The sequence below is a fragment of the Sporothrix brasiliensis genome, assembly GCF_000820605.1.
Source record: "Sporothrix brasiliensis 5110 chromosome Unknown Cont21, whole genome shotgun sequence".
In the NCBI taxonomy this organism is placed as follows: Eukaryota; Fungi; Ascomycota; class Sordariomycetes; order Ophiostomatales; family Ophiostomataceae; genus Sporothrix; species Sporothrix brasiliensis.
Window position 1 is genome coordinate 968,419 of NW_024467140.1, and position 16,754 is coordinate 985,172.

A 16,754-nucleotide genomic window follows, 5' to 3' on the forward strand; every position below is an offset into this window, starting at 1 on the left:
AAAGGGAAAGGTGCATCATCAAAGCACAGATGGAGAAAGAGCGTTCACGGTTTAGGGTGCACGTGATGTCACTCTCCGCACAATCGCGTCATCTCAGGAATCAGGGGCCAGAAACAAACAACAGTCGACATTGACGACTCGTTTTCAACCGGGCCAATGCCGGCAAATCCACACCCTACATGGACAGCACAAGGACGACGCGACGGCAGACACGCACCCGCACACGTACGGGATGCATGACCTGCCGGGCCCGCAAGATCAAGTGTGACGAGACGGCGACGACTTGCCGCAATTGCACAAGAGCACAAGTCGACTGCTTGCGGCCGGACGGGGACAATGCCAGTCTGCATCAGACGGAGAGGGTGCAGTTGGCGGGCCAGGCTGTCAGCGCGCACAACGGCGACCGCTTCACACAAGCCGGCCTCCAACGGCAACGCGCAAAACGGTCGTGCAATGCTTGCCGACGAACGAAGAAGCGCTGTGGCGGCGAGCGGCCGCAATGCGTGCGATGCACCGACAAGGACGTGTGCTGTGTCTACGACGAGCCCGGGGAGATTCTTGCCCTCTCGCAAACGACGGCATCGCCGATCTCGCCCTTGCCCTCGGTAGACCTCCTCGCAGACAAGGTGATTGTGCGCCGTCTCTGCGACGCCTTCTTCAACGAAGTCGCCCCTCTACGATGCTTTGGTTTCTTGCACCGGCACACCTTTCTACAAAAAGTGGACGCGACGGACCACCCACGAGACGATCCTCTGCTGCTGGCCGTCTGTGCTCTGGCGACTAAGACGATTGCCATGAAGGAGTACGATCTGTGGGACGTCGGCAGCGGATGGGCCCGCGAGGCCCAGGCATCTGTTGTGGCGGCACTCGACGACATGAGCGTCCGCCGGCTCATGTGCCTGGTGCTGCTGTACGAGCACGCCGCGCGCACGGGCGAGACGCGCCAGTGTTTTCAGCTGTCGGCCCTGGCGTCGCGCATGACACAGGCGCTGGGTCTGAATCTGGAGCATGACGAAGACGTGCTCGACACGTCGCAGATGTCGGCCGTGTCCCGCGAGTCCCGCCGCCGACTAATGTGGGCGTGCTATCTGCTGGACACGATGCTGGCGTGCGGACTGCGGGACTTGCAGGTGCTGGAGACGGCGAGCCTGCGGATCCAGCTGCCGTGTGACGAGCGGCATTTTGTCTACAAGGTGGCGGTGCACACGGCCATGGTGGACACGACGTTTGCCCCCAGACGGAGCAGCCGGAAAGGCCCCCTACGGTCCACCAACCAGGGCATCGACGCCTTCTCGGTCCGCCTCTACCTCATCCGCGACCACGTCCTGCAGTACATCAACAGCGACACCGACAAGGACGACCCGTGGCGGCTGGTGGCGCTGATTGCCGATTTGGAGGCGTGGAAGGACGCGCTGACGCCCGAGCTGCAGTTTACGTCGGATGTCCTCGCCGTGCGGAAAGACGAGGGCCGGCTGGCGGCGCTGGTGTCGCTGCACGTCCTGTACCACCAAGTCAACTGCCTGCTGTACCGGTGCACGATTCCGAGCATGCTCTTCCCGGCCCGCACGCAGACCGGCCTCTCCGTCAAGGCGTCGCCCGATTTCTTGGCCGAAAGCCGCAAGGGCTGGTTCGGGCACGCGTGCGCCATGAGCGCCATCTTCGAAGTGTCCCTGCAGCACCAGCCGCTGTCGATGACGGACCCGGCGGTGGCGCCGTCGGCGTACAATGCCATCATCATCAAGTGGCTGTACCTGACCAACTTTGTCAGCATGGGGGACGAGAAGCAGCACCAGCTGAATGCCATACTGCCGCTCGTCGACATCGACCTCCAGTTCCTGCAAGCACTGGCCAGCTACCACCCGTCGGTCGGCACGATTGCGAGCGTCGCCGCGCGGCTGGTTGACGAGGCAAAACGAAGGATTGCTGTCAATCCGGTCATCCGTCTCTCCGAAACCGGCGTCCCCGACCAGAACCACAGCGCGACGTCCATTTCGCCCGACGTCCGCATGAACCAGCTGTCGACATTTGCCCGCATGCGCAAGACGATTCCCGACGTGCATGCACCAGACCGGGGTTCGCCGACATCGTCGCCGGGCCTGAGTACATACAGCTCGCCACAGTCCGACTGGGCCGGCGAAGAGCGACTCTGGATGTGGAGTGAATGAGACGAACCACGCGCAATGTATTCATTTTTCTACCTCTGTACTATCACTATCTACCGTCTACCTGCTACGCACTAGCACTCTTGTACAAAGCCGTCACGCCATCCCGGCTGCCCGGTTTGTCGACGTCAAAGTCCCAGCGGTCGGGCATCTTCATACCGGCATCGATGTGGTTGTAGACGACGCGCGTCGAAATGCCGTCGCGGAAGTACCACGGATCCTCCGTGGCGAGCTGCCACTTTTCAAGGCGCCGGCGGCAGTCCAAAAGAACCTCCTTGTGGGCCTCGTCGTTGGCCAAATTGTGCACCTCGTCCGGGTCCGCCTCGAGGTCGAACAGTTCTTCCGGGCCGCGCCGGATGTAGTTGGCAATCGTGCGCTGGCCGATCTTGGCCGCCTCGGCATTGCGCATGCCCTCCCACGAGACGGCCCCGTACAAGTCCCCGGGGAAGGGGAAATCGAGCTGCCAGGCCACGTTGCGGTGGTACTTGTACCGGCGGGTGCGCAGGTAGCGGGTCGGGTAGTAGGCCGTGAGCTCGTGGAACGTGTGGGAGCCGAAGACGTGGTCCCAGCCGGGGAGAGCAGCAGACTCGCCCAGAATCGGCAAGAAGGACCGGCCCTGTCGTTTGCTGCCACCGCCACCGCCGCCATTGGCGTTCAGCTCCGGATGGCCCGCCCAGTCCAAGAACGTCGGGAGAATGTCGACAAAGGACACCATGTTGGGGTTGACGACGCCCGGCGTGCCGCCCGGCGCGCGCACGATGAGGGGGAGGTGCACACCCGCGTCGTACAGCGTGCTCTTGGAGTTGACAAACGGCGGGCCATTGTCGCTCGTGAACAGGACGAGCGTGTCGTTGTCCAGCCCGGCGGCCTCGAGCTCGCCCAGCAGCAGGGCCACGCCCTGGTCCATGCGCCAGACGGCGCTGTAGTACTCGGCCAGTTCCTGGCGGACTTCGGGGACGTCGGACAGAAAGGAGGGCACGTTGACGGACGCGGGGTCGTACGCCAGGTGGCTGACACGCCGGTAGTCCCCCGAGTTGCCGAACCCGCCGCGCGTGTGGTCGCGGTGCGGGTCGATGTAGCCGACCGTCAGAAAGAAGGGCTTCTTGTCGGCATCCGCATTGACGCTCGCAAAGAACGCCTTGGCGCGCTCGGCCGTCCACGCTACGTCCCGCGTCGCGCTCTCCTCGCGCCAGTGCCACGGGTAGACCGTGTCCGGACCGACGTGCACCTTGTTGATGATGCCCGTGGTGTAGCCCAGGTCGTTGAAGAGCTTGGGCGAGCTCTCGACGTGGTCAAACGTGGTGAAGTAGTGCAGGCCGTTGAACCCGCGCAGCAGCCCGATCTGGCCGTTCTCGTGCGTGTGCAGCCCCGTCTGGATCACGGACCGGCTGCCGCTGCACGACGCGGTGCTGGCAAAGGCCATGTCAAAGTAGGTGCCCTGGGCGGCGAGCTTGTCGAGGTTGGGCGTCTTGACACAGGACTCGCCGCAGACGCCCAAGTTGCGGCCGAGATCGTCGGCGATGATGAGGAGGATGTTTTTCATGATGGGCAGACGTGGTCGGGTTGGTTTACTTCCGAGGGGGGTGATTGTAGTGAAGCAGTCGAGGAGATGATATGGGGACGAGAAAAGGGAGTTGTTGCTCCCAATAATGACCACTGTCAACGACAGACACAATATATAACAGCAACGGCAGATACTGCTCACACAGTCTGAGAGACCGATGCAGGCAACAAGTCATGTCAGACGACCTCGGGATCTTCATCGACCCGTGCAAGTTGGAGAAAATGACTCCTTATTGCGCGAGTTGGAGAATGGAATCAGGGATATCGACAGACATCTGCTGGCAGCCTGTCGAGGCCGGCAGACTACGACGAGAAGACGACTTGAACCAGACTGCTACGACTCTGCCGATCACTGTCGGAGCGAGACCCGCAGAGCCAATGTACCTTAACACGACAAAAGCGGATCAAACGCGAAGCGACATCCGCCATTTCGACACTAAGAAGACTAACAAGTGGAGATGGTGTTGGTTTGGGCGACGTCGACGTCCGATGCGGAATAGTGCGCTGTCAGAGTGGGTGTGGAGATTGGGTTTTCCACGCAACACAAATCCGGGGAAGGCAACGGCAAGTCATCGGCACGGCCACGTTCTCGACTTAAACTGGCGAGATATCTGGTGATGACATGGATCCTGGGGATTTGGAGATTTCGACATTCGTCCTGTCATTGACACCATCGACCCGGCGAGACGACCGTCGACTTTGACCCGAGTATATGAGGACCTCGCGTCCGCCGCCGACACAACTCTTTCCAGCCGACTGCTCAACTCTCCCGCGCATCAGCATTTGCACATCTTCCCATCCCTCATAATGTCTGACACCGAGAACCATCCTTCCAAAATGGCCAGCGCGCAACAGCACTGGGTTGAGTCGACGACCAAGGCGGACGTCGACCCAACATCCGACGCCACGGGCAGCCCAACTCACGCCCGCGACACGCTCGCGACGGATGCCCGCGCTGCGGCCGATGCTGAGCACAAAATGTCCCTCATGGACGGCATCCGGGCCTACCCGCGCGCCGTGGCCTGGTCGGTCGTCATCTCGACGGCCACGACCATGGACGGGTACGACACGGGCTTCCTGTCGTCCCTCTTGGGGCTGCCCGCCTTCCGCCAGCAGTTTGGCCATGCCCAGGGCGACGGCTATGTCATCTCGCCGGCGTGGCAGTCGGCCATTGGCAACTCGAGCAGCATCGGCATCTTTCTGGGCGTCCTGCTCAACGGCTGGCTGACGGACTACCTGGGCCACCGCCGCATTCTCATGGGCTGCTACGTTCTGATCACGGCGCTCGTCTTCATCCCCTTCTTTGCGCCCAGCGTCGGCGTCCTCGTGGCCGGCGAGATCTTGTGCGGCATCGTCTGGGGCCAGTTCAGCATCACGGGCGCGACGTACGCCTCGGAGGTGTGTCCGCTGCCGCTGCGCGCGTACCTGACGTCGTACATCAACATCACCTGGATCCTGGGGCAGTTCATTGCGGCCCTCGTCCTGCGCGGCGTGGCCAGCCTGCCGGACACGAACCCGTGGGCCTACCGCATCCCGTTTGCGGTGCAGTGGGTGTGGCCGATCCCGCTGTGCCTGGGGGCCTACCTGGCGCCCGAGTCGCCGTGGTGGCTGGTGCGGCAGGGCCGGCTCGACGAGGCCGAGGTGTCCCTGCGGCGGCTGTCGAGCAAAAAGGCGGCGCACCGGGTCTCGCCGCGCCAGACGATGGCCATGATGGTGCACACGGACCAGCTCGAGCAGGCCTACGAGGAGGGCACGTCGTACCTCGACTGCTTCCGGGGCGTGAATCTGCGGCGGACGGAGATTGCCTGCATGGCCTGGTGCATCCAGGTCTTCTTTGGCCTGCCGCTCAACGGCTACGACACTTTTTCGAGCAGGCGGGCCTCGACACCGTCTACGCGTTCGACCTGACCGTCGGCGACCGGCTCATTGCCCTGACCGGCACGGCCCTCTCGTGGCTCATGCTCACCTACTTTGGCCGCCGCACCATCTACCAGGTCGGCATCACCTGCAACGTCCTCCTCCTCATCACCATCGGCGGCGCCGCCTCGGCCCACAACAACGGCGGCGCCTGGGCCCAGTCCATCCTGCTCATGTGCTGGCCCTTTGTCACCAGCATGACCGTCGGCTCCGTCGCCTTTGCCATTGTCAGCGAGGTCGGCTCCACCCGCCTGCGCGCCAAGACCATCGCCATCGCGCGCAACACCTGGAACCTGCTCAACATCGTCTTTGGCGTCGTCATGCCGTACCTCATCAACCCGGACGCCGCCGGGCTGCAGGGCAAAGCCGCCTTCATTTTCGTGTTTCTGGGCGCGCTGAGTCTCGTCTGGGTGGTCTTCCGCCTGCCCGAGACCAAGCACCGCACCTACGAGGAGCTCGACATTTTGTTCCTGCGCAAGGTCAAAGCCCGCGATTTCAAGAACACCGCCGTCGCCGCCTACCAGGAGGACATTCACAAAGCCGTGGGGCAGTGAAGAGGAGGCGAGGGTGAGACGGATGCAGGGTGGAGGAGTAGAAGTGGCATTGGTTATGGAGGAACGCAGATGTCGGCAGCTATATATATATATATATGTGTGTGTGTGTATCTCAATCGTCCTTCTGTACTATTCAATCATTTCTATTAAATAATCACACATCTATTCAACTATTCGCACTCGTAGATTCTATACATTTTGCTGCATCCAACGCCGGGTCTACAACTGGTATCGCAGCATCGTGTAAGAACACCGCTTGAAGACGACCTTCTTGTCCGTCGACAGTGACGAGCGCACAGGCACGATCTTGTCCTTGTCTTCGAACGAGTTGATGTCGCCCGGCTCGCCCGAGACCACAATCTTCTCGAGGCCGGCCTTGATGTCCGCGTCGATGCTGAGGTCGACCGCGACATCCTCGAGCTTGGCATTGACCACCGAGAGCGTGAGAACATTGTCCTCGCCGACGACGGCCGCCATGTCCAAGTACTTTAGCTCGGGCAGCATGCCGTCAAACTGGGCGAGCTGGCCGGTACGCTCGCCCGACCAGACGTCGACGCTGTTGACGTGGGACGACACCGAGCGGCCGCCCCGCAAATACTGCGACATGAGCACGTACGGCCACCAGGTGGTCTGCTTGACGAGCTGCCCCTCCCGGGTGCGGAGGGGCGACAGCACGTTGACGCTCTGGGCGATGCAGGCGATTTCGACAATGTCGGCGTGGCGCACAAAGACGTGGAGCCAGACGGCGACGCCCAGCATGTCGGACACGTTGTACACCTCCTCGTGGCCCTCGTCGCCGGGGTACTCTTGCGTGTTCCAGACGTTCCACTCGTCGAAGCAGATCTTGACGGGCTTGGCCACGTGCTTGGCGTAGCGGGCGCGGTCAATCATGGCCTGCGTCCAGGCGATGCAGGTCTCGGCGATGCGCGGGCCAAAGACGGCCTGCTCGTGCGTCTTCTGGTCGGTGTACAGGTGGATCGAGTGGTAGTCGACCCACTCGACGCACTGCTGCAGCACGTACTCGTCCCAGTCGTTGTAGCCGTGCTGACCGCACAGCACCAGCTTGACGGTCGGGTCCAGGAACCGGATCGCCTTGGCCCACTGCACGGCCTGCGCCGCGTACGCCTCCTTGCTGGCCTGGGCGACCTGCCAGTCGCCGTACACCTCGTTGCCGAGGCACCAGTACTTGACCGCGTGCGGCTTCGCGACGCCGTGGCTGCGCCGCAGGTTGGCGTAGTACGAGTCCGCGTCGCTGTTGCAGTACTCGATCCACGCCAGCGCCTCGCGCAGGTCGCCCGTGCCCATGTTGAGGCACAGGAACGGCTCGCTGCCCGTCAGCCGGCACCACGCCACAAACTCGTTGGTGCCAAACGTGTTGGGCTCCGTGTTGTGCCACGCCAGGTCCAGCCGCTTCTTGCGCTCCGCCAAGGGGCCCACGCCGTCGCGCCAGTTGAAGTTGGCGCAGTAGTTGCCGCCCGGGTACCGCACCAGCGGCGGCTTGAGCTCGTCGCGGAACGTCTCGAGCACGTCTTTGCGGAAGATGCCGACACACTCGTCCGTCTGGGACGCCTCGGGATACGACGCCGGCACCAGCCCGCCGTAGACGCATCGTCCCATGTGCTCGACAAAGCCCGAAAAGATCTTGCGGTCGACGGGCGCAATCGTGTGCTGTGTGGTGATGCTGAGCGTGGTCATGGTGGGCTTGGTGGTCGTGGTGGTCGTGGTGGTCGTGGCGGCGCTGTGGTGAGAGCTGGAGTCGGTGTCTTTGGAGATGTTTCGGGACAAAGGGAATCCGAAAGATGGCACAACGAGACGCGTTAAATACGTTCACAGCCCGTCCTGCTCTGCTCCTTCCGCTTTCGGCCCTCGCACCGTCAGCTCCAAACAGTTTTGTCCGCTCTGTGTCCCTTTCTGTGTCCCTTTCTGTGCTGCCGGGCCACATGGAGCAGCTCTCCGCACTTCAGTCTCCCGCCGCAGCATCTGCCAATGATTGCCGTCTTTCTTCCAACATTTTGTCTGTGGGCACTGCATACTGCACCGAGGCTCCCCGACGTCCTCCGTCGCATTTCGTATTGAACGCTGTCTTGCGCCGTCTGTCTGCACCTTCCCCGCGCTTTTGTGGGGCGCCATTGACTTGCTCTTTCCCCTTTTTCGGGTTGTCGGGGGACGGCGGGGAATGACGCAAATGGGAAAGAAGGAGGTAAGGATCCCCGCTGACCCAGGGAAAGAACGATCCACATGGGACCGTCGACCATTCAAAACGATCACAATGACTCTCAAAAAGACATTTTGGAGTGAGCAGTAGCCAACGCTAAGAGCAGCACCCAAGCACCAGCCGACCCAGATTCGGCGTGTCTGGCGGATGCCGCTTGCAGAGGCGGCGGACAAAGACGCTGCACAGACTGGTAGGAGGTGCATGATGTTGCAATCGAGAGCTGCTGTTTACCCGTCGTCGGCGAGGATCACGAACGATGATGCTCCGCAGCTCTCCAAAATGAAAAATTACAAAAAGAGACAAGCCCCAACCCCAACATGACCAGTCTCCCCCCAGGAAAGGGTGGGCCACCAGCAGCGAAGCGAGTTCCGACACGCTTTCTCGACAAGGATCCGAGAAGCTCCAAGAGGCACGGCCATGAGACGATCGGCAGCATTCCCACGCGACAATGCAAGACGACATTGACAACGGCAGTGTCGTGATGGCCGCAGGTGACGATGATGGGAGGCGCCGGTGATGGGAACCGGTGAGGAGACAAGTCCTCTTGGCTCGAGTATTTCAAGTCGTTGGCGGCCATGACGTTTTCTCGACGGGGAAGCCTCGATACTGACATCAACGGCCTCGCATGGTCTCTTGTGTTTGCCGCACTCAGTTTTCCGCAGTTGTTGACTTCATTGTTTCTCACGTCTCCTCCATTCCACACGACAACATGGTCAACCTCAGCCGCGTTGTGCGCGCCCTCGGCCTCGCCTCCGTCTTTTTCCTTCGCGTGGCCGCCGACAGCCAGGGCTCCTCTCTCTGGGACCCGCCCGTCGACAACGAGGCCAACGTCTACGCTCGGGTGATTGAGCTGCAGCACGCGGCCGACCACAAGGTCAATGGCCGCCTGCTGGCCACCTGGGAGCACTGGTACACCACCGGCCCTGACACCGCGGTCGGCAACGGTACGGCGGGCGGTTTTATCATCCGTGCCAGTGACGACGGCAGCGATTCCTGGGCGACGTTGACGACCGTCGAGGACACGGCGTCCGGGCCACAGCAGCCGCTGTCCCTCTTCTGGCAGCCGTTCCTGTTTGAGTTCCCCGTCGCTCTGGGCAAGTATGCCGCCGGCACGCTCTTGCTGGTGGGCAACCTCGTGCCGCAGGACAAGAGCACGACCAACTTTTACACGTGGCGGTCGACCGACCACGGCACGACGTGGAAAGCTGTGGGACACCGACCCTGGCAGACAGGCGGTCCGCCGAGCGCCGGCATCTGGGAGCCCTTCCTCTACCTCGACAAGCACAACCGGCTGGTGGCCGTGTTTTCCGACGAGCGCCAGAACACGGCGCACAGCCAGATGCTGGTGCACGTCGTGTCGACGGACGGCGGCGACTCGTGGGGCGACGTGGTCGTGGACGTCGCCAGCGACGCCCAGAGCGACCGGCCCGGGATGGCCACCGTGGCGCGGTTGCCCAGCGGCCAGTATGCCATGAGCTACGAGGTGTGCGGCCGGCCGGGGTGCCCGGTGCATGTGAAGACGGGCGACGGCACCGAGTGGCGGGCCGCCGACATCGGGAGCCCCGTCGTGTCCGACCACATGTACGCGGGCTCCAGTCCGTACATGATCTGGGACCCCAGCACCGAACAGCTCGTCTTGTCCAGCCATGCCATCTGGGACGACGCGACGGACACGCAGGCACCGCCGACCCGCCGGGCCGTGTTTACCAACAGCGACAAGAACGGCGCCGGCGCTTGGTCGTGGTCGCCGGCCCCCTGGGCGGCCAGCAATGCCTCGGCCGCGTGCAACGCCAACTACAGCCCACACCTTCTCCCGCTCCAAGGCGGGACGATCCGGTACACCACGCCGTCCAGCGAGGGCGCCTCGGGTCTCTGCTCGGAACGCACAGGCGCCGCACCGGTCGGCGTCCTGCCGTACCGCGCCGACTTTGCTGCCCACGGACAGCTGGGGTGGTTCGACCTCGGCGGAAGCTGGTCGGTCGACGGCGACGCGTACTCGGTGGGGTCGGTGGGCAACATCGACGCCCGCGCCGTCACAGGCTCCTCGGGGTGGACCGACTACACGGTGGCGGCAGACGCCATGATTGTCGGCAGTTCGGGCGTCGTTGGGCTCAATGCCCGTGTCACGTCTCCGTGGAATGGCCTCAACGCCTTCAAGGGCTACACGGCTGCCATCAACAGCTTCACGGGCAACCTGACGCTCTCCCGCGAGGCGCACGCTATGGTGGTGCTGTCCAGTGTGGCCCACCCGGGCGGCGTCGTCGGCAACACCTGGTACCACTTGTCACTGACCGTCCATGGGCACGAGCTGACTGCCTCTGTATCGTCTGCTACAGGGAAGACGACGACTACTGTAACCGCTGTGGACAACAGCTTCCCGCAGGGCATGGCGGGGCTGCTAGTCAACGATGGCGCGGGAAGTTTTAGCAATGTTCATATCAATAAGGTGTGATGGGCAGAAGGAGGCAAGTAGTCATGGTGAATGGGGTGGATCAGTTTGGTCGTTTTGGCTAGATTGGTTGATTGTTTAAAAGAATATAAAGTTGTGTGAATGAATTTGACCGTTATCTGAGCAACCATTGACCTTCCCCTGTGAAGGGGACATGCAAATATCTAAAGAAAAGGAGATGTGAAAACATGAGTTGGAAGAGACTGGTCGTGTCGTGATCGTGTGGAAATCAAGTACATGAAACAGAATCCCTTCTCAACAGCTAAATCCCTGTTCTTCTCCCGTGAATGAACTATCTCCATCTCTTGTTCTCACGGTTTTCCCTCGTGTGTTGTCGCTTAGCAGGTGCGCGACGAGGGAACGCCGCAGATAGGGCCAAACTGGTCGTCCGCGAAGCAGAGGACGCCCGTGGCATCGTCAATGTAGGTGTCTAGAGAGAAACCATTGTCAGCATGTGGTGGAGAAAGTAAGATGGAGTTGAGAGTGTTGGGGGAACATACTGAGGTCTGCCGACACTTTGCCGCCGGAGCAGGTGCAGTCGATGGTGCTGCCCGACATCGAGCAAAGGAAGCAGGGGACGTTGTTGACCGAGAAGTCGCCACTGGGATATCGTCAGTCACGCTGAGCACGTCGGAGGAGAAAGGGGGGAAAGGGATAGGACAACATACTTCTCGGTGTACGTGAGGAATTCGGGCGAGCGGTAGCCGAGGATCTTGTTCAGATCCAGCTCGGCCCACTGGTACTGCTGGTCGTTGGGGTTGCCGTTGTTGCCGCCCGAGATGAGGCACTCGGTGACGAGGATGTTGGAGCTGTCGGAAGCGATGCAGATGTTGCGGCACGAGTTGGTGAAGGTGGCCATGGCAGGGGCCGAGAAGAGGAGGCCAGCCAGAGCCGCAGTGGTGGTGGTGAGCTTGAAGGCAGGCATCGTGATAGTCGGTTGGGAGTGAAAAGATTGTAGTATGAAGGATGAATGAGAGTTGTGAAGAGAGACAGCCAGTGTCAAAGAAGTGAAGTTAAAAAACGAGGAACGAAGTGAAGGCCTTGTGTGGGTGTATTGGATCTGTCGATTCTAAAGAGAAGATAGAAAAGGAGAAGATGGACGAGAGATTTTCGAAGAGGGAAGAGCCTTCTTTTATACAAAACTGGCAGACTGGGCGGTGAATGAAACACTTGCTAAGCTGGTAACGTTTTTGCACACTCGCACAGGCCACCTTTCGAATGGGCAGAATAAACGTGGCTTGATGTCATGGAGAAGGTGATGGAAGGTCGATGTTGGTGATTTGGGGGGAAAAGGAAGGAGCGATGTGATTGTTGGTGGTGGTGACGAGTTGGGAAGGAGCGATTCACGGAAGGTGAGGAGATGGTGAGGAAATGGTGAGAAGATGGTGAGGACGGTCTATAGGATGCGGGTTCTGGAGATGGAAATTTGAAGAGAAAGTCAGTCAAGTCAGAGAGCGGACAATACGATTACCGGGATCTTATTGACATTGAATAAATCTACATATAACAGAATGGTGACGGTGAGGTCAGGACATCGTGAGGCTGCATTGACAAGGAAGTATGGACGCTACGGCCACAAGTGGTAACGAGGTCAGTATAGCTTAAATGTTGGTATTTGGTATTGTAGTTATTGGTATTCACTACTCTGTACATGTATGTCGTCACGGCCACAGACACAATATGCACATCGATCTGGCTGTTGATCCTTACTTAGTGGCACACCAAATGGTTTGTTTACAGCGTCAGGGGCTACATGCCTAGTCACCATTTTGGTGCTCTACGGCATATTTTCTCTGTAGACTCATTTTCACACGCCTCCAAGGACATAAATTAAAATAAATATAAGTGAGCAAACATCACTCCAGTCAACGCCTCGTCTTGAGATTCCGGCATACGAGGAAGGTGCCAGCTCTTGGCATAAAGGACCCACTTATGAAAGCAGCAAACGACCGCATATCTCAACAAGTCCATTTACCGTCAACATTAAGATGCAATACATAAGGAGGCAGACCGGTCAAACATTTAAGCAGTCATTGTCAATTGCTTCTCCACGGATGGAGGCTAATCAAAGTGTCTCTCCGGAAACGAGAAAGACGGGCTCTCCGCCGGGCCAACCGGTGCGTCAAACGAATCGTCTCGGGGGAGGAAAGAGGCTCCCAGTGTGGGTTGAACGGGTATTGTAGGAGTACGCCAGGCGCTGGCGGTGCCAGTAAAGGCATTCGGGACCACGAGTGTTGGCAATCCTGGCGCTGCCGAGCTCGACGCAAAGGCAGGGGGCGGCAGGGCGACAATGTCTTTGGGTATGTCGGGTAGAGGGTCGAACAGAGGGTCGAACAGAGGGTCGAACAGAGGGTCGAACAGAGGGTCGAACAGAGGGTCGAACAGAGGGTCGAACAGAGGGTCGAACAGAGGGTCCATGGTGGGCAGGGACAGTACGTTACCGCCAGCCGTTTGTGCCGTGGATGCAGCGCCTGGTTCGGCGCTTGCTGCTGCCGCACCGTCGTTATTTTGGGTCACTCTGTGCGGTGGTAGCTGGCTGTGGTACCATACGCCGTCAGGGATGAAGACATGAGGGTTTTGCGCGCGTGGAAGGAAGCCTTTCTTGGAGTGGCGTTCTTTATGACGGATTAGTAGGTCGCAGCGAACAAAGCGTTTTCCACAGCTGTCGATATCGCACTCGTATATCCCATTCGGGGCGTCTGTTGTGTCGGTATTCGACGTCAGTTATGGGAAGTACCAAGGTGGAGAAGAGAGTCGAGTGGACGTACGGTTCAGCCGGTGGCGTAAAAGATGCTCACGCCTCGTGTACCTGTTGCCACAGTGGCAGGAATACAGTCGAGGTGCGCCCTTGCGGCTGGCACGAGCATGTTTCTGTTTCTGTTCATTGTGCTGAATACCAGACATTGCAACAGGTAGGAAGAAAATGAACTATCAGACGGTGATTCGAGAAGCATTTGAAAATAACCAGGATTTTGAAAGGCGAATATTAGTTTGTCGGTGTTTCAGAGTAACTAAATGAAAAGGCAAAGGAAGGAGGACGTGAAAGTTGGACGACTGTGAGGAAATGTTTTAATGAAATAAAAAGAGGCCAAGGCTGCCTCAGGTGAAGTGGAGACATGACAGCCGTGGGGGGAAATAACAAACAAAAAAAAGGAAAGGAATGAGGGAAATTGAGAGGAGAAGCAATTCGTATACGAGACCTGGAAACACCGTCGGGGTGGCATGGAAAGACAAGAATGGCTTCGGGGACAGGTATTTGCCTGTTCCTCTCTCGAGGCATCAAAAAAGAACTTGGATGCCGGGGACACAGTTACAAGCATCATCCACGCACACTCAAATACAGGAGCCTATTTATTCATGATCACGGTTTCAGTAAATACGACTGTCGATTTCATTCTCAAGGACCAAGGAGTATCAATCTTTACCGCAATCCTCCACCAGGACGTCCTCCTACAATATTCCTCCCAGCATAATGTTCCGGGTTATCAAAGACACATGTACGCCCGCTGCATGTTTGTAAGCCGCTATGCTCCTTGAACTCTCACAGACACCCCACTGCCCAACCCACCCTCCCCTACTCGATAGACGGCAAACTGTTGAAACTGGAAATCGGTGCATTGTCGTCGGTCACAAAGGAGTTGGTGCTGGAGAGGAACGAATAAAGATCATTGGAAAAACTAAACGTTGGCGCAGGAGCGGTGGTGTTGCTTGCTCTCGCGTCGTGGACGGCTTGCTGTTGCTGGTCGTCGGACGTACCGGCGCCTGGCGATGGGTATCCATCAACTCGCCATGGAAACAGGTGCAGTGGCGAGGTTGTCGACGAGCCGAGCGTCTTACTGGAGTCGAGGTCACTCGTACTGGTCGCAGACACAGGGACTGGAGGTACCAGGAGTGGATCGGGTGGCTTGACGGCAGTGTCATGAGCAAGAGCCGTGGACGAGTTGTTGGTCTCACGGTCGAGAAGGCGTTGCAACAGCTCGCCCTGGTGTTCCAAGAGAGCCTCTATTCGACTTAGGCGTTGCATAGCGTCCTCATTCGTTGCAGCGGGCATCTCGATACTGAGAACGAAACTCGTTAGAATGAAAAACAGACAATGCTTTTAAATATATATATAGAAAAGGGAAATAAAATACAATCCAAGGTTGTAACAAATTTTGTAAACAGCAAAAGCAAGTGCTCAGACAGACATGCGTACTCACCGCGCGATGGGCAACATTTGGTAGCAACAGGCGACGTTCGACTCGCAGCATGTCGAACATGGCTGCTTGCCGTCGCATCGGCGCTTCCTGTGTCGGCAAAAATCACAGGCCAAGAGGGCTCCTGCAAAAGAAACAGGGACAAGAGCAACTTGTGTCAGTAATGGTCGGTTGCGTGAGGGTCAAATTGTGCAGGAGTGCCGATGAAGCGGCATGGGCTTACGTTTGCGGGTAAAGATCATGATGGACAGGTCGATGGTAGCAACAGGAGTTAGAGACGGGAAGAAACTCGAGTAAAAGACAGAAGTGTTGAATGCAAAAATGAAAGATTTAGGTGAAACCACATGGGGTACGAATACTGTGGGTGTAAGTTGTCGAAAGGGGTTTGTTGCAGGTACTCGGCTTATGATGTCGAGTGAACCGAAGCCGGTCCACTGAGACGATTCCGTGTTGCATACATAATAAGAATCATCTGAGAGACAAGGTTGGAGGATAATAAATTTATAGGCATCACATTGACGTCTGGCATGCGTACATATTTTTTTAAGAAAAAATAGGCAAGTCGAGGCCCCAACGTCTCTCGTTTTCTGTGTCAAGAAACACCTAGACTACGGGACTTGCCTTTTGCACCAACCGCTTGGCCCACCCGACTTGTAAGTCAGCGGGGAGAACTGCGCCAGCCTTGAAACGAAAAAGTAAATATGTACGAGATACGAACGCCAGCAGCCCTCTCCGGATTTTGGTGGGGCCCGGGGGAAGGGGGGGGAGGGGGGGCGACGTACGATGTAGTTGCAGTCAAAATGAAGCGGCCTGTCCGCTCTGAGTATACTGGGGTGATCTGATTGGCAAGCAACGCAATGTGCAGAATCTTGATCGAATCGGGACAAAAACTCACGGGCATTGGTATACGGGAATGCAAGGTACACTGGTGTGCCGTAAAACCGTAAAACCGTAAAACTTGTGGTTTTTTTCACACCGCACTATTCTTTGCTACTCAATAGCTATCCATGGACCTGCGCAAAATAGTTGTATTCGATTTTGTCTAGTTGTTGTCCCTTTAGTCCTTGTAGTTATATTTTGTAAAATAAAAAATAAAAATAAAAAAGGAAAAGGAGGAGAAGAAAAGAACGAGGCAGTATTGACAGCAAACACCCCCGCTTTGGCACATTCTGGTCATGGCTAATCACATTAGGACTCGGCTTATCTCGGACGGGCGCGCCACGCCATTCTGGAACCTGAAAAAGACCCCGCACAAAACATGTTCTGATCCGCAGAAACAAAACTCTACTGCGAGCACAGATGTCCGAAAACAATTGCCAATGCTTCCCACCCCAACACCTATCGTTGCCCTATCTAAAAGCACATCACACGACGCAGGGCGTTTCTCGCCGACAGTTCACGTGAGTCACGTGCACCAGAGAGATGAATGTACCGAGTTGACGGGTCGTTCGTACGAGCTCCGGTCTGCGGCATTCCTTTTCCGGCCAGCTGCGTACGTATTGCCCTGGACCTGAACAATACCGCTTAGATAATATCTAATTTTATTTTTGGTGTGCGGCCAAAAGAGCTGTACAGTGGCGCTTCGTGGGAGCCTCTCTACACACCTTTGGATCATGACTACGGCGATGAGGACACTTACAGAGGAATGGATGACGGTTCCTCGATTTGAGTGGATTTATATTGACCCCAACCCTTGCA

The 16,754-nt window shown here is 58.1% G+C and overlaps 6 protein-coding genes across 6 annotated transcripts; 2 read left to right on the forward strand and 4 right to left on the reverse strand.

Annotated features, from left to right (window-relative positions):
* Nucleotides 1–179: 179 nt before the first annotated feature.
* SPBR_04574 (uncharacterized protein) lies at nucleotides 180–4,050 on the forward strand (the record flags this gene model as incomplete). Its single annotated transcript, XM_040762851.1, has 3 exons — nucleotides 180–2,152; nucleotides 2,241–3,745; nucleotides 4,028–4,050. 3 exons carry the CDS (start codon nucleotides 180–182, stop codon nucleotides 4,048–4,050), a joined length of 3,501 nt encoding a protein of 1,166 aa, XP_040615315.1.
* A 269-nt stretch (nucleotides 4,051–4,319) lies between these two features.
* SPBR_04586 (uncharacterized protein) lies at nucleotides 4,320–7,891 on the reverse strand (the record flags this gene model as incomplete). The annotated part of the gene is made up of 3 exons (XM_040762863.1): nucleotides 4,320–5,564; nucleotides 5,588–6,275; nucleotides 6,420–7,891. The coding sequence occupies 3 exons, from the start codon at nucleotides 7,889–7,891 to the stop codon at nucleotides 4,320–4,322; spliced, it is 3,405 nt and encodes a 1,134-aa protein (XP_040615316.1).
* A 1,229-nt stretch (nucleotides 7,892–9,120) lies between these two features.
* SPBR_04877 (uncharacterized protein) lies at nucleotides 9,121–10,863 on the forward strand (the record flags this gene model as incomplete). Its single annotated transcript, XM_040763154.1, has 1 exon — nucleotides 9,121–10,863. One exon carries the CDS (start codon nucleotides 9,121–9,123, stop codon nucleotides 10,861–10,863), a length of 1,743 nt encoding a protein of 580 aa, XP_040615317.1.
* A 335-nt stretch (nucleotides 10,864–11,198) lies between these two features.
* SPBR_05341 (uncharacterized protein) lies at nucleotides 11,199–11,785 on the reverse strand (the record flags this gene model as incomplete). The annotated part of the gene is made up of 3 exons (XM_040763618.1): nucleotides 11,199–11,290; nucleotides 11,361–11,461; nucleotides 11,529–11,785. 3 exons carry the CDS (start codon nucleotides 11,783–11,785, stop codon nucleotides 11,199–11,201), a joined length of 450 nt encoding a protein of 149 aa, XP_040615318.1.
* Nucleotides 11,786–12,921: 1,136 nt separating this feature from the next.
* On the reverse strand, nucleotides 12,922–13,278 carry SPBR_05417 (uncharacterized protein; the record flags this gene model as incomplete). The annotated part of the gene is made up of 1 exon (XM_040763693.1): nucleotides 12,922–13,278. The coding sequence occupies one exon, from the start codon at nucleotides 13,276–13,278 to the stop codon at nucleotides 12,922–12,924; it is 357 nt and encodes a 118-aa protein (XP_040615319.1).
* Nucleotides 13,279–14,434: 1,156 nt separating this feature from the next.
* On the reverse strand, nucleotides 14,435–14,911 carry SPBR_05384 (uncharacterized protein; the record flags this gene model as incomplete). Its single annotated transcript, XM_040763661.1, has 1 exon — nucleotides 14,435–14,911. One exon carries the CDS (start codon nucleotides 14,909–14,911, stop codon nucleotides 14,435–14,437), a length of 477 nt encoding a protein of 158 aa, XP_040615320.1.
* Nucleotides 14,912–16,754: the final 1,843 nt, after the last annotated feature.